The sequence below is a fragment of the Bubalus kerabau genome, chromosome 1 (genome assembly GCF_029407905.1).
Source record: "Bubalus kerabau isolate K-KA32 ecotype Philippines breed swamp buffalo chromosome 1, PCC_UOA_SB_1v2, whole genome shotgun sequence".
NCBI lineage: Eukaryota > Metazoa > Chordata > Mammalia > Artiodactyla > Bovidae > Bubalus > Bubalus kerabau.
The window spans coordinates 263769810-263786214 of record NC_073624.1 but is presented as its reverse complement, the minus strand read 5'-3'; the positions used below and the strand labels follow the sequence as shown (position 1 = coordinate 263786214).

The window sequence follows — 16405 nt, the reverse complement described above, 5'->3', positions numbered from 1 at the left end:
GTGGCTAGGCCCCTTACAATTTTTTTTTAAGCATTGCCTAATTCTTCAAAAGGCAAACCTTCTACATTTATTATCTTTCTAATCTGAGGCCTTTCTCATCAGCAAATATTCTCACACCAAACGCTGTTAGCATAAGCATGTGCGTACTTTTGATACATTTCCTTATTCTATTTCATCTGAAACAGACATTTTTGAATGATGAAACAGGAAAACATGAGACGGTGCAGGTTGGATGGAAATGGGTTAATACTGTGAGGGTCGCAAATGTGTTAAGTTTAAGGAAAAAAAAATGAATTGAAATTAGGGAGGAAAGGATTTTCTAAAAGGGCTGTGAAATAATTAATTGTTTTGTAGGAGATGGCCTTTCCATGTAGGCAGAGCATTTTCTCTTCACTTCTTTCTGAAGAGACAGTCAAATAGAGAATCTCATCTCTTAATTAGAAAGAAAAATACTCATCAAACACATCTCATCACTGGAGAACTAATGACTCACAGCTGTTAGTCTGAAAGGGCAGGCTTTTTTTCCTGAACAGTAGGAAGTGTTAATCATTTTGGATGAGATTTCTTTTTTAAAATATACTGTAGTTTGCAGAAGAATAGGATATTCAATATTCCAACTTAAATGATTTTTTTTTGAAGCACGCTCCCCCAGAGATACTCTCCTGTGCCGCAGTGAATGATCCTTGAATGCAGGCATCTTCCACTGCACTTCAACGCGAGCATCAATGGATGGGATGAGGTGGATGGCCCAGTCCTGCCAGGGACTCTTAAAACCCAGGCTCAAAGAAAGAGAAAATCAGACGTCTTGTGCCTCCTAAGAAATGGTGTTGCTGTAAAACCTGAATATTTTGATTTATACACTCTACTTCATATAATTTGCCTTATTTAAATGTAAGTGAAAAGCCCTGGTCCACCTTCATTAGCTTCTGAGTAGAAAGGGTCTTTTTGTTTGTTTAATCTTCATGTGAAAAAGTAAGGCTTTTTTTTTTTTTTTTTTTTTGGTCTGTAAAATGTAATTGGCTCATTCATTTTCCAGTCTTTGCCTTTGCAGACACCTTGCTAACCTCTTCTAAACATTTTGGACAGAAGAAAACCCCATTTAATAAGAACCTTCTGAATAGCTGACTTTGATTATGCAGACAGTGACGATAGGAATAATGAAATTGGCTCCACAAAACTCATTCTGCCCATTAGTATTTGACCTCTTTGCCATGCCAAACTGTTACCAGAGCACCTAAAAGTGGTATTCCATTTCTTTGCACTATTGCAAAAGTGGTTATCCCAGAGCAAGAGGAAGCAGGAGAAATAAAGTCTACAAATTGAATAATCAGTCCCTAAATAATTGATACCTTCAGAGCATCGACATTCACTGTGAGGTCCTTTACCTTAGAGGCAGTGGAGCATTGTGGGAAATCACACTGGACTGGGAGTTAGCTGACCCTGCCACTCAGTGGAGGATGTCCCTGGACAAGTCTCAACCTTCTCGTTCTCAGTTTTCCCCTTTGTAAAATGAAAATAGTCTCAGCCTTCCAAGCCTGTCATATGGGACTTGCCCTCCAAAGTTCACTTTATGCAGTGTGATATGATACTTGTTAGGACAAATTATGTCATTTACCTTTCAGATTTTCAAAAGAGCCGTTCGGAATACTTATGATTAAAACATAGGTTGCTCTTAAAGCCTGGCCCAAATAGATATTGAAGGATTGTGTTTTGTGATGTTAGTGATAAAAATCGTAGGCAAGATAACACTGATTTAGTTAAAAGGCATCTGGATTTAAAAGCTAAAGAGTTGTGGACAGAAATTGACATTCATAAAATTGATTGTTCAGAACAAGATACTTTTATATCCAAGGGCATGAGGTTGTTAAAAAAATTGTTAATATTTAAAAACTTAATTTTTTCAATTCAAGACTTCACAAAATCTATAATGTGTGCTAATGTCATTTACCAGCACTAGTGAGTCTCCATAAAGATCTAGATCTTTCTTTCTCTGATTACTAGTAAAAAAAAAAAATTCACTGCAACCCCTTTTAAGTTTAATACTTATGACTTCCTTCCAGCAAACTCTTTCTTTCCAGACCACACAGAAATCCCTCTTAGAAACACCACCCATCTTCTGTAACTGCTCAGAGAACAATTATCATGTTGACTTATCTTGGAGTATTATTTTATAAAGTCTCTGTAATTTTTCAGAAATAATTTTAAATATGAAAAGCATAAATTGATAGTACATACATTAATACACTATTTTGTAATAAGCATTTTGACATGTATTGTATCACTTGTTGCCCACAGGAACTTGTGAAATAGGTATTACCATCTTCATTTTATAGATGATAGACTAAAATAGAAGAGAAAAACTGACCTGCCCAAGGTCTTATGATGATCAAATAGCAGAACTAGATCTAAAACCACTTCTTCAGGCTCCTGGTTCAGACCATGTTTTATTATAGGGCACTGTCTCCATGGAGAGAATATACGTCAGCTAACATTTGCTGTATAACCACTCCATTGGTGGTGTGAAGAAACGGCCATTCATTTAGTGATGATTCTGTAGGTGAACAAGCCGGATCAGGTTCAGCTGAATATTTATTTTGTTCTCCTCCAGGCTCAGTTATGTATCTGTGCTCAGCTTCTGATCAGTTAGGCAGCTCTGCCTCTGGATACGTCTGGATTCTGGGGCAATGGAGACAACTGTGTCACGTGTCTCTCATTCAGCAGACTAGCCTGTGCTTCTTGACATGGTGGCGCAGGGTTTGAAGACAGCAGAGGGGAAAACCCAGTGAGCAAGTACTGTTTAAGCCTCTGTTCAGCATTTTTGCAACTCTTCCCTTGGCCAAAACAAGTCCTATGTCTAAGCTCAGTGTCATCGTGGGAGAGTATTTCAAAAGGCCTGAATACAAGGAGACTTCAACAAATTGGGGTTACTACTGCATCTAATCACTATAAGTTAAATATAAAAATACTGAAAATGGCACTCACTTCATCATCTCTTCTATGGTAGTTGACTTAGCTTTCTAAAGATAGCTCTTTTGCTTGAATCCATTCTATGGATGCTAAAGTGGTATAGGAAGAGTGATGAGCCACAAGAGCATCAAAAATGTTACCTGTAGTGTGAGCCAAATATATTCCTGCTTGTAATAATAACTAGTGCTTATTGGGCATCTTATAGGTCTAAGCACTAGGCTAATTCCATCTCAAATCTGTAAATAGTGTAGTTTCCATTTTTCAAAAGATAAAGCTAGGAATATTCTAGTAACTAACCTAAAGTCACATAGTTAAGGACTAGTGAACGTTGATACAAACGTGGACCTCATTCACACACCCGTGCTCTTTCTCGAGCACCACACTGCAGAAGTTTCTTGAGGGATTCCCACGGTCATGGCTAACAGTCCAAGGAAGATTAACAAAGAGCTTCTACTGTCCAAAATAATGTGTAAAACTCACAATGTCCTTTTTCTAATGAAAAAGGTTGTATGTACTTAGTACCATTTGACTAATGTCCCATGGAGATTTTGTGATATAGAATTTTAATTGTAAATCACAGCCATCTAGTGATTTGAGAAAGAAAACCACCAAGTTCTTGGAACAGTTTGCGTTTCTAATGAGCAAGGCAAACAAATGTAGGACTGAAATGTTTTATTTTGAATGGAGTCATGGATTTTATGAAAGTTATATATAGGTAGCCCAAGTTTCCTTATTAAAAGTGTTGGGAGGAGAGAGGGGAAAAGTCAAGGAGACTGTGACAAAGAGAGGAAAAATAAGGAAAAGATGTCATACATGGTGATGAAGTCAAGGGAAATTAAACACTGTACAAATGTGTAGAAGTCCTTACTGCCTAGTTTAACCTGGAAAGTGAAAGTTGCTCAGTCGTGTCCAACTCTTTGTGACCCCATGGACTATACAGCCCACGGAATTCTCCAGGCCAGAATACTGGAGCGGGTAGCCGTTCCCTTCTCGGGATCTTCCCAACCCAAGGATTGAGCCAGGCTTCCCTGCATTGCAGATGGATTCTTTACCAACTGAGCTATCAGGGAAGCCCTAGTTTAACCTGGAGAATTTCTATAATCTCCAGATCCTCTTTCCATGTCCCATGCAGGCATAAAAGGTTTCTGGATATATGGGTTGGGAAAATCCTGGGCATTTTATGGTTTATATTTATGCTCTGTGGATGTGTCAGTGATTTTTTTTTTAATTGTTTTGGTCTCATTTTAGTACATTATCTCTCCCTCTTTTTTTACCCAAACCTATGAAAAAGTGTGGTCAGGACCAAGGACAGATCCTGCATTATCTTAGCCTCCAAGTTTCTCTGAGCTGCTTTCTTTTTCTGCTGCCCTCATGAGACATTCAAGACCCATCCAGGAGTGTTTGGGTTTTTTATAGGAAAAAGGAAAGGATCCTATCTTAGTGCAGGTGGGCTCCAGGGAGGAAAAAATAAAATAGCTTCAGTGTGGAGAGAATAAGCTAAAAGGCCCCTTCTTGCTTTGAGGGTTCTCTTTCTTAGAGGATCATCACCATTAACAAGAATTAGTATCATCACTAGTACTGTAGAGAATAATTGCTTTTTTCTTACTGATTCTTAGCAATGTGAATCCAGAGACTGTGTCTTATCCTAATTTTGAACACCTAGTATTATATAGCACATAGATGTTCAATAAATACGTTTTATTGTTAATCTGTGTTCATACTCTTTTTTTCAATTGATGTTTGATTGACCTATAATGTTATATTATTGTCAAGGGTTCTACATAATGATTCAATGCTTGTATATATTGTGAAATGATCACCACAGTAAATCTAGTTACCATCCCTCACCATACATAGTTATAAGTTTGTTTACTTTTTTTGATGGGGACTTTTAAGATTTATTCTTTTAGTGACTTTCAAATATGCACTACAGTATTATTGACTACAGCCACCATGCCGTCCACAATATTCCCATGGCTTGTCATTTTATAACTGGAATTTTGTAGCTTCTGACATCCTTAACCCATTTCACCCAGCTCCCTCACTTTTGGCAACTACTGATCTGGGTTTTTTTGTTATTTTTTTGTTCATCTGGTTTCTTTGTTTTCCCCCTGATTTTTTTTTTGGCTGCACCACAGGGCATGTAGAATCCTAGTATTTCATCCAGAGATTGGACCTGTGCTTCCTGCAGTAAAAGCATGGAATCTTAACCACTGAACTGCCAGCAAAGTCCCTGTTTTTTTATCTATTTGTTTTGTCTTTAGATGCCACATAAATGTGAGATCATAGGGTGTTTGTCTTTCTCTATCTGACTCATTTCGCTAACATGATTCACTTAGCATAACACCCTCTGGGTCCATCTTGGTTGTTGCAAATGGCAGGATTCCATTCTTTTGATGGTCAAATAGTATTCTATTGTATACATAACATCTGTATCCATTCATCCATTGATGCACACTTAGGCTATTTCTATATCTTGGCTGTTGTAAATAATGCTGCAATAAACATGAGGGTGCATATATTTTCTTGAGTTAGTATTTTCATTTTCTTCACATAAATGCCCAGAAGTGAATTACTAGATCATATGGTAGATGTGTTTTAATTTTTGGAGGAACTTCCATACTGTTTTCCCCAGTGGCTGTACCAGTTTGCATTCCCACTAATAGAGCATAAAGGATCCCTTTTCTTTGCATTCTTACCAACACTTTCTATTTCTTGCATTTTTTATAATAGCCATTCTAACAGATGTGAGGTGATATCTCAGTATGGGTTTGATGTGCATTTCCCTGATGATTAGCATCTTTTCATGTGCCTGTTGACCCTCTGTATGTCTCCTTTGGAAAAATGTCCATTCAGATCCTCTGCCCATTTTTTAATCAGTCTGCTTGGTTTTTGGCTATTGAGTTATATGAATTTTTGAACATTAACCCCTTATCAAATGTATATTAATAATTTACAAATATTTTCTCCCAGTCAGTCGATTGGCTTTTCATTTTGTTGATGATTTGTTGTTTCCTTTGCTGGGCTTCTTAGTTTGATGTAGTCCTACATGTTTATTTTTGCTTTTGTTGCTTCTGTTTTAGAAATCAGACCCAAAAAGATCATACTGAAGATCAGTGTCAAGGAGCTTACTGCCTGTGTTTTCTTCTAGGCGTTTTACGGTTATAGAGCTTAACATCCAAGTTTTTAATTTGTTTTGAGTTGATTTTTGCATCTGGTGTGAGATAGTCTGGTTTTATTCTTTTGCCTGTGGCTGTTCAGCTTTCCCAACAACATTTACTGAAGGAACTTTCCTTTCCCAAAAGAAGAGAAAATTACAGGCCAGTTTCCTTGATGAACACAGATGCAAAAATTCTCAACAAAACATTAGCAAACTGAATCCAGCAATACATTAAAAAGATCATGTACTATGATTGAGTAGGATTTATTTCAGGGGTGCAAGGCTGCTTCAGTATCCATAAATCATCAACCAATAGGATATAAAACGTTAATAAAATAAAGGCTAAAATGCATATGATCATCTCAATTGATGCAAAAAAAAGCATCTGACAAAATTCAGTATCCATATATGATAAAAAGAACTCTCAACAAAGTGAGTGTAGATGCAACATATCTCAACATAATAAAGGCCATATATGATAAGCCCATAGCTAACATACTCAATAGTGAAAAGCTGAAATCTTTTTCCTCTAAGATCAGGAACAGGACTAGGATGCCTACTTTGCTGGGTTTATTTTACAAAGTGTTGCAAGTCCTACCAAGAGTAATTAAGCAAGAAAAAGAAAAGTCATCCATATTGGAAGAAATAAGTAAAATTGTCACTATTTGTGGATGACATGGTTTTATATATAGAAAACCCTACAGAGTCCTCAAAAAAAAAAATTGTTAAATGAATTCAGTAAAGTTGCATGACCCAAAGTCAACATATAAAAATGTATTGCAGTTCAATGCACTAAAAATGTACTATCAGAGACAGAAATTAAGAAAACAATCCCATTACAGCTGCATCAGAAGAATAAAATACTTAGTAATAAATTTAATTAAGGTGAAATACCTATCACTAAAAACTACAAGACACTGAGGAAAGAAATTGAAGATACAAATAAATGGAAAGCACCATTCTAGGCTCTGGGGATAGAATGTGAGCTAAAGGGAAAAGTCCCTATCTTTAAAGAGCTTATATTTTAGTGATTGTCTAAATTTTACTAATAAATATGCAAAGAATTAATACGAATCCTAGCCAAAAATAATTCTCTCTTTTATATGTGTTGATGTCTGTCAAATTTGCCTTAAATCACTTCCTGAATAAAGTACATTTTTAAGATGCATTTTAATAGAATAATCATAGCCATCAGTTATAATTTGTGTCATCTTTAAATATATTACATATATTTCAAAAATTAAATGGAAATATTTTCCTTTTCTGGAAATCTTTATACTTCCCTGGTGAAAGAGAAGATATGGCTCATGTTTCATGCATTAACATATTTGAGATTTTTCTTATTCAGGAACTTGAATCTATAGTTACCATGTAATTCTGTCCAAAATTCATTTCTTGGGTTACTAAACCATTATTTATGCTTTTTGGTGTCCATGTGGGTTATGAATATAAAAGAATCCAGTAAAATATACAGTCTTCAAAATTTAATGTCACATTAAAAAAAAAAAACCTGATGGTACAGTGATGTCATTTAAAATATTAAAGAAGGGATGTTAGTGGTGATCAGGTCTACAGAGCTCTGTTGAGAACTGAACACACTGAGGCAGAATGACTTTCTAAGGCCCAGAACCTGTCTTCTGGCCCATGGGCCAGGGGTCCCTCCGCTACTCTGGACAGGTTTCTTTTCTCTGAAGTTTGAATAGGCTGTGAGCTTCTCTGAGGTTTGTTAAGAAAGCTGCAAACAGCCAGTGCTCCTGTACTTGGTGTGAGGGTTCTTAGGGCACTGCTCCTAGCTCTTCTGATCTGTCAAATGCAAGATGCCAGCATGACCCCAACCAGCCGGCTCAAATTCCCAGTTGTACTCTGGTTCAGCTAAATCTTAGCAGACTGATACTTTCTAGCTTTCACTATTAGAATATGTATTTCCTAAGGGCCTCAGATGATAAATAGTTAATTTCATCAGTTTTGTAAAATATTGATATCGTTTACATGGTCATTTTTTTTGAGCACTTACTGAGTACCCAAACAGTGTGTTAAACCTTAAACACATTTCAACTGTTAATTCTCACAACCTCTCAGGGGGGACACTCTTAGGATTCCCATTTTACAGAAGAAACTAAAGGGAAGAGAGGTACCATGCCAGAGGTTAGAGGACTAGTTACCTTTAGGGGTGGAATCCAGCTCTCAACTACCTTCTGACTTAAACTACCTTAATTTGGCAGCAGGGGCCACAGACCCAGAGAATTTAGATGGTCTGTGCAGGGTTATAAGAGTCTGGTGAGGAATGAGAGTGAGTCACACTTTATGTACATTGCTGGTTATTTCACCACACAGATGCTCTTAGAATGGTTTCTTATGCCAGCCCAGGTGAATCTCTAATCTTACATCCTTCTTACAGTTCAAAAAACCATTTACATACTTAGACAAGTAGGTAGTTTTAAAAGATAATTAAAGTAGACATTTAAAATTTCCCTTTGACAAAATTACTCCATTTTTAAAATAGCTGTTCGATTTCTATGGTAAGGCTGAATGTTTTTACACTTGTTGGAAGCAGTGATTTTATTCATCATGTGAAATCTTGAGGACTCTCTTGGTGTCGATGTGGTATTTTCATCTGCCTATTATGCTTGTTACGTTGTATTATCCAAGTGAGATTTTTTTTAAAAACCCCTGATGGTAAATGGTGATTCATCCTTTATCATTAAGGCAGATATACCGTTTATTTCTGACAACGCAGTGAAGCTCATTTTGCTGACTTTTTTTTTCAAACTTGATTTCGTCCCATCTAACAATAATTTCACTGGAGGAGAAAAATTAAAATTGCCCCATTGACAATGTGATAATATCAGTTTTCCTTCAGAGAAATTCAACGAAGTGAAAATCTTCATGATTTTCCAGGGGTCAGTTGTCCTTTTAGAAAAAGTGCCTAACAAGTTCTCAAGGCTTTGTTTTCAAGATAAATAAATCTTTCCATTCTGCAAATTTGGTTGTGTGTTTTTGGTTTTGAAATGCAGTATGAAAAAGAGAGTCCATTGAGTGAAATTCAAAGTTGACTCATCTTTTTCTTTGCCCTTTTCTCTCCTCCAGCTCTTTCTCTTTGTTGTCTGGAACTTTGAGCTCTACATGATACCACTGGTTTTGTTGTTACTACTGACATGGAACTACTTCTTGATAATATCAGGGAAAGATAACAGGCAACGTGATACAGTAAGTCTCTTACTTTCTTATTTGTATGTGTTTTTGTTCTCATTCTTAGTCTCCCTGGCAAGATCAACATTGCATTTGGTTTTGCACACCAGAAATTCTGTCTATAAATACTCAAGTTTGACAGAAAGTTTTCCCAGTTCTAAACTAACAACTCTTTGGTTCTAACACAATGTATTTGCCTATTTTTAACATTACTCATTTTGGTAGGAACTAAAGTTGAGAATATACTGAAGAATGAGTTATGATTTTTAAGTATAAATTGTTTAGTCCAAGTGATTATTTCTTTTTATTCTACTTAGTTGTGTTTATGTCTCAATGAATCCTGAGTTAAGATATAATATTGCAAAATTTTCTGTTTGGTCAGACCAAGTGAATGTATTTCATTTAAGACATTTCTCTGTGGTCTGCCACTGGAGGGAAGGAAGACTTGATGGTTGTTGGCCTAGATAAGTGCAAAAAGTAACCTTAATTCAATGTTCATTCATTGAACAACAGCAAATATACTTATCTGTGTCAGGGGTATATTAGGATACTGGCTTGTGGATCAAGACCTTTCGTTTAACCCAGGGAAAGTTATACTGAACTTACCTGTGCTCTTTGACATTTTTGAAAATTTTTAGAATGTGTGAGATGACCTTTTATCTCTCCCAGAGTTTTAGATTGAGAAGTAGAAGCCAGCCACGTTATAACCATGTTTGTAATTCTCCCACCAGCCTTCATTTCCTTAGATTATCTGTCACTACACCCCAACCAAACTCAACAGCTTCCAAAACCTCCGCATAATTAAATAAACACAAATGTCTTATCCATCTAGAACATTCGAAGTTTTAATAATATACAGCTGTTGAGAGTAATGTAAGGGTTTTTCAAACATGAGAATCTATTTGCTAGCTATTAGTCCACGTCAGATTGCATTGATTCTTTTCTTATTTGCCATTAAAAGCCTCCATTTGACTTCTAATCAAGACTTTTGCCAACTATTGTGCCCATAATGATGCAAGAAACAGACCTATTTGATCATAAGTTTAGTAGTATTATATACTACTTTAATGGCACCCCACTCCAGTACTCTCGCCTGGAGAGTCCCATGGATGGAGGAGCCCTGTAGGCTGCAGTCCATGGGGTCGCTAGGAGTCAGACACGACTGAGCGACTTCACTTTCACTTTTCACTTTCATGCATTGGAGAAGGAAATGGCAACCCACTCCAGTGTTCTTGCCTGGAGAATCCCAAGGACGGGGGAGCCTGGTGGGCTGCCGTCTATGGGGTCGCACAGAGTCGGACACGACTGAAGTGACTTAGCATAGCATAGCATAGCATAGCATAGCATAGCATAGCATACTACTTTATTATAAAGTAGTACATAGTATAGTTAGCATCATAATGTTTGCACAGACATACCTATGACATAAAAGAATTTTCCTTTTTAATAACTCAAGTACAATATACTTTAAATGGTTACAAAAGAAAAATATATACTTTTTGAAATAATTTTCTTTAACATCAAAGTAAAAGAAAAATCCAGATACACAATTACCAAATAGATGGCAGAGTTGCCAACAACAACCAGGTTTATTTCCCTATACTATTTGTATATATTTCTGTCTCTCTCATGAGGTTATAAATTTGAAGTGGCGGACTCTTCATCTTTGTACTTGCCACCATCTCTAGCGTGTTTTATAAGTTAGAAATGTTCAAACTTTTTTTGTAAAGTTTATCAAACCAAACATGAGATTTCTCTGAGAGATTTTAATGGTTAGACAGCGTCAACAGATGAGAAGTTATTATTATTATTGGCAAGGATTTTGTGGATATATATTTAACTTGCACACTGAGAAACAAGTCCCACATGGTGTCATGGGGACTAATAGGTACTTTTGTCAATTAATCCAGGATGTTTTCTTTAAGAATATAGTACTCTTTTAGGCAATTGCTTTTTTGTTCCATTTATTTCTGGGAAATTGTTGAGAGAGAAGAAAATCTACTTTTCATTCAGTTGCCTTGAGACAAATTTGCAAATAATAATGTTTGTAAATAAGAAAAAGTGGTAATTTCATTTCAGCTTCTTAATCCTACGAGGGGGCTTATCTTCAATATTTAGTCATTGGTTTGACTATTCTCAGTAAAAAAAAAAAAAAAAAAAAAATTCTGAAACTATAGACTTTGCTTGCTATTTTCTTCAAAATATACCAGTCTTGGCTGGAAAGGTCTACTTTTAGAGGGAAAGTCATGATATATAAGGTAACCCCTTTTACTTCAAATTCTCTGAGAATTTTTATAAGCCTATTGAAAAGTTATGTATCATGCAAATTTTTCTGCTGCTCTTTTCACCCCAAAATATAACTCCAATATGGTAATTATGCATCTTTCCTTGTTGGCACATCTCTGACAGAATCTCCCTTTTAGCCATGGACAACATTTTCTTCCCCAGCACAGCCCACTGTGAAATGTTCTTTAGTCTAACTTGCATGGAAGCCAACTGCACTCCATAACTCCCAGTAATTGCCTTTTATTTGCCCAAAACACACATATCCACATATTCTGTTCTTTCTAGGCACCGGAGCAGCAATCACAACGTTTCATTCAGCTTCTCTTTCACTGGCTCAGTTGAGACCTTACGTAACTCTTCAATCCAATTTGTCTAATTATGTGTTTTCTTCCATACCCAGCTGTGCATTTGAACTGGTTGCTCCTTTTGAAAAGAAACCTGGATTATACTTTGCTGGTTATAGATTACATACACACGGGTATATACATATATATTCATACACATATATGTACACATATGTCTATATTCACATTCATATGTATGTAAATTAGGGGAAAGTGTTCGTAGGGGTGGCCATGCTGTGCCTAAAGACTACTTATCTACTGCATAGTGGAAAGCACTGAAAGAATGGTACTTTGTCCTAAATCCCTATTGCTTTCCCCAAAACAATGCAGAATTTTTCAGCATGTGTGAAAACTTGAGGGAATCTCTAAAGTACATAAATCATACTGTTGGCTGATTCTAAACCAGGAAACTTTCCGTTTTAGGAGAAGGGGATGTAGGGGTGGAGGGGAATATTCTGTCAGGCACAAAAAAAATCATCTGTACATTATTCAGCTGAGAAAATCCAACTAGGATGAAAATTATAGAAGAAAAACAAATCAAAATGAACCTCAAGTTTGTATGGCAAAGAGCAAAAATGAGATAGTATTTCCATGACATAAGAGAGAGAAAAGGAAATGAATACTGTAAAAGATTAAAAAGTATATAGATGGGTAAAAATTCTGTCTTCAAAATATTAATGGATAGTTGAGATTAATACTAAAATAGGAAAGGATTTCTTTGTCTATTGTTTATTAGGGAGACCACTTCCATTTTGGAGACTTAGGATCACAGGAACTTAAATCCCCTACTTTTTCCTCACCGTGGTGTCTGTTTTACTTTAAAGAAAAAAATGATATCTAATCCTTGCCAAGTAAGTTTTGTGGCACTTAATGAGCAGAACTCATTGAGGAAAGGATAAAGAAACAGCCATTCCAATGATATAGACTTAGAGTTGCACTCGAGAAAGAGGTATGGTTAGCAATGGTATTTTGCCACCATTATCTCTCAGTCAGACTTGTTAAAAATAAGCAATTCTTGATCTAAATCTATCTATACTCAGACCATGACATTAAACTTTCTAGCATAAGAATTGTTAGACTTTTCCAGAGGAAACTGTTTAATATAAACTTCATTCAGAGATATCTCTGGCATGAACGGGATATAAAGATAGGACTATCATACTTCTCTTGGTTTGAGCTATCACTGCAGAACCAGGGGGAAATCGCCCCTGCACTGCCCATTAGGCTGGCACCAACTGTCCACAATACAGTTACTATAAACTGAGATTTTGTAGAAGTACATGCCAAGAAGTGGTCTTTACTTTGGATTTAAAAATTACCAAGTCTTCATCACACCCTGGGCACTGTGTTAAGCAGTTTCCTTGAAGCATGGCTACAAGAACCCTTCCTTGAGAGAGGAACTCAAGTCTCAAGATATAAGAAATGGGTTGGCCAAGCAAACCAGAGCTCTGTTACACTCGCTCAGAGACAAATATCATTATTACTACCTTACATACAGGGAAACAGGGTAGAGAGATGAAACAGCTCCAAAGGCACACGGTCAGTCCAAAAGTGGCAGAGAGGGAATTAGGATCTGCCAGTCTTTCTGAAGTTTGCACTCCTTACCTCCAGTCCATTAAATTTCCTCTTAGAGCTATTGTTTGGTCTATTCCAGGTCTTCCTGGGTACCTTTTAAGCACATTTCTCCATTACATTTCAGAACAGTCAGTAGGAGGAACTCTACCTTTGAGCAGACAGATTGTTTGAAAACCCTCATTTTCCCCACTCTACCCCCCATCTTCTCCTCACCTCTCATTCAGGAGAGGAGCAGGTACCTATTCAGCCACTTGGATTTATCAAATATCCTGTTAAACCTTTTAGAAGCCTGGTCTCTTTGAATTCTTTATAATAACAATGTCAAGTAGATGATTCTAAATGATTGTATCCTCATTTTATGAACGGGGAAATTCAAACTCAAAGAGGATCTCCATAGAGTAAGTGGGACTCAAGCCCAGCTCTGCCCTGTCCTGAAAACTCAGGTTTTCTCTGTGGTGCACGTTCGGGCATGCCTTTAACCAAGCCATCACTTTCAAAGTGTCTGGAGCCTTACAGAGACTCCTAGGCATCCCCAAATTCCTTCCTGTGAGGTACCTGGTGACCTCTCAACAATGGGTACTGGTCACATTTGACTCCAGGTGACCCCACTCATTTAAAAGAAAAAAACTTCATGACCTGGAGGAGTACTTTCCTCCGCCCAGATGAGTATGGGGAGAGTAAATCAGTGATAATAATCCTTCACATTCATGAAGAAAGTCTCTGAATATCTGTGACATTCAAACGTTCTTCATGCAGTATGTTTTAATTGCATTTTAAGAGAGCATTCACTTTCACTGTCAAGATATGCCTCCCACAGAACAACCTCAGTTGCCTAATCAATGGAGACTTTAAAAGACTGAAGAGTAGGCTAGATCAATGAAATCGTTCTCTAACTGATGATCTCAGCGTGATACAAGTTGAGCCCCAGCCTGTCTACTGAAATACTTCAGTAAATACTGAAATGTTTTGTTAGTTCCACCACATGGCAAAGCCCTCCACGCGTCTTTTCCCCTTTAGAAGAGCACTGAATATATTTGTTGTTGTTGGGTCTGTTCCAATTAGGCCCAGAACATTGATGTCTAGAAATAAAGCTTGTAAGGAGAGCATTTTCTTCGCTACCATAAATGCTGTTGATTGGACAACTGGGAATCACCCACCAGATACAAACTACCAAAGAGACGTATGACTGTTTGACTTGACTTCCTATAAATGAAACTTATTTATTATTTTCTCAGCCAGTACTCTCAGCTCCAAAGAAGTCCAGGGTGGAATATTTGAAGAAGCAGACCATTGAATATGTGAACTATTCCAAACAGGATCTAAACAGACTGGCCAGAGCTGAGCTGAGCACTCCATAGAAAAAGCACTGGGGTGTGTGGTCAGACCCTTGGTACTTAAATGAGGACTTTATCATTTACAGAAAGTAGCGTGGATCAGAGCCTCCTGAGTTTGCATCTCAGTACCAAAAAGACTATGTACTTGCTCTCAACAGAAGCAGCACTGAGTCATACAGCCTGTAAACACATCTAAAAATAGATGATCACTCTTTTCTTTTTCTACTTATTTCAACAATTTTCTCAAATTTTTAAGAAGGTCACCAGCTTGCAAAAACGTGAGGAGGATTGTGCAAAGTACCAGACCTCTAGTTTTCCAGCACAACCACAAGCAGAAAGAAACCAACCACCGATTGCATGTCAGTAAAAAATGTCATCGCTTATGACCCCTCTCAAGCTGTTCAACCACTTAGATGTGCCAGATGATCACTCACTGCCCGGGCTGGTGCCCTGTACCCTGATGACCATCACCTCAGAGGCTCTGGACACACCCCTAGCAGGATCTGCACATTTTTTCCACTCTTCTTAAACGCTCCCCCCTCTCTAGATCTCCTCCCTCTCAGTAGATGACCACACCCTTCTACTTTGCAAAGTTTCCTCAAAACTCCAACCTCTGAAGGCCTCTGAAATTGTTCCCAATTTAGGGTTGCCAGATTGAGCCAATAAAAATACAGATGCCCAGTTAAATCGGGATTGCAGATAAACAACAGGAGATATTTATACAAAAATAATATTCATTATTTATCTGAAATTCCAATTTCACTGGATGACTTGTATTTTTCTGGCAACTTTCCCCAAAATCACAGCTTGTTTTCTTACCTCAAGACTTGTAGGAAGGTGATAATTCTAAAACAAAATGCTGATTTTTCTCCCTCTGCTACTTTTATCTTTCCATAATATCTTCAAGGCTGTCAAAGAAAGATTCCTCACGTGTACACCCCACCCAAACCATTTGTTGTGGTGATTTAGTTGCTAAGTTGTGTCCGACTCTTTAGCAACACCGTGGACTACAGTCTGCCAGTCTCTTCTGTCCGTGGAATTTTCCAGGCAAGAATACTGGAGTGAATGGCCATTTCCTCCTGCAGGGGGATCTTCCTGACCCAACGATCAAACCCGTGTCTCCTGAATTGCAGGCGGATTCTTTACTGCTGAGCCACCAGTTCAGTCTCTCAGTTGTGTCCGACTCTTTGTGACCCCATGGACTGCAGCACGCCAGGCCTCCCTGTCCATCACCAACTCCCGGAGTTTACTCAAACTCATGTCCATCATGTCATTGATGCCATCCAACCATCTCATCTTCTGTCGTCCCCTGGCAACACCAGAGTAGCACCCAAACCATAGCTTCAGTTTTATCTCCCCTATATTCCATCAGGATCATTTGTGTGTGTGTGCGTGTGTTTGTTTGTTTGTTTTTGAGAATGGAGTGCTTCATGAGCAAAAAAACAGAGGTAGCGAGCACAAGTGGGGAATGCTCTTTTCTCATCTCTTTCATCTAAAAAGGAACCATTCACCACTTGGGAGAGCAGGAGAATGAGGCTCAGAGAGTTTCT

At 37.5% G+C, this 16405-nt stretch overlaps 1 protein-coding gene across 8 annotated transcripts in view; it reads left to right on the top strand.

Moving 5' to 3' along the window:
- The window catches only part of MCTP1 (multiple C2 and transmembrane domain containing 1), a 559844-nt gene that overhangs the window by 451841 nt on the left and 91598 nt on the right, over positions 1-16405 (top strand). For all 8 annotated transcript variants that reach the window (XM_055565018.1, XM_055565010.1, XM_055565001.1 and 5 more), the window contains one exon: positions 9215-9334. In XM_055565018.1, coding sequence (XP_055420993.1) covers positions 9215-9334 — 120 coding nt within the window. The remainder of the gene's footprint in view (positions 1-9214; positions 9335-16405) is intronic.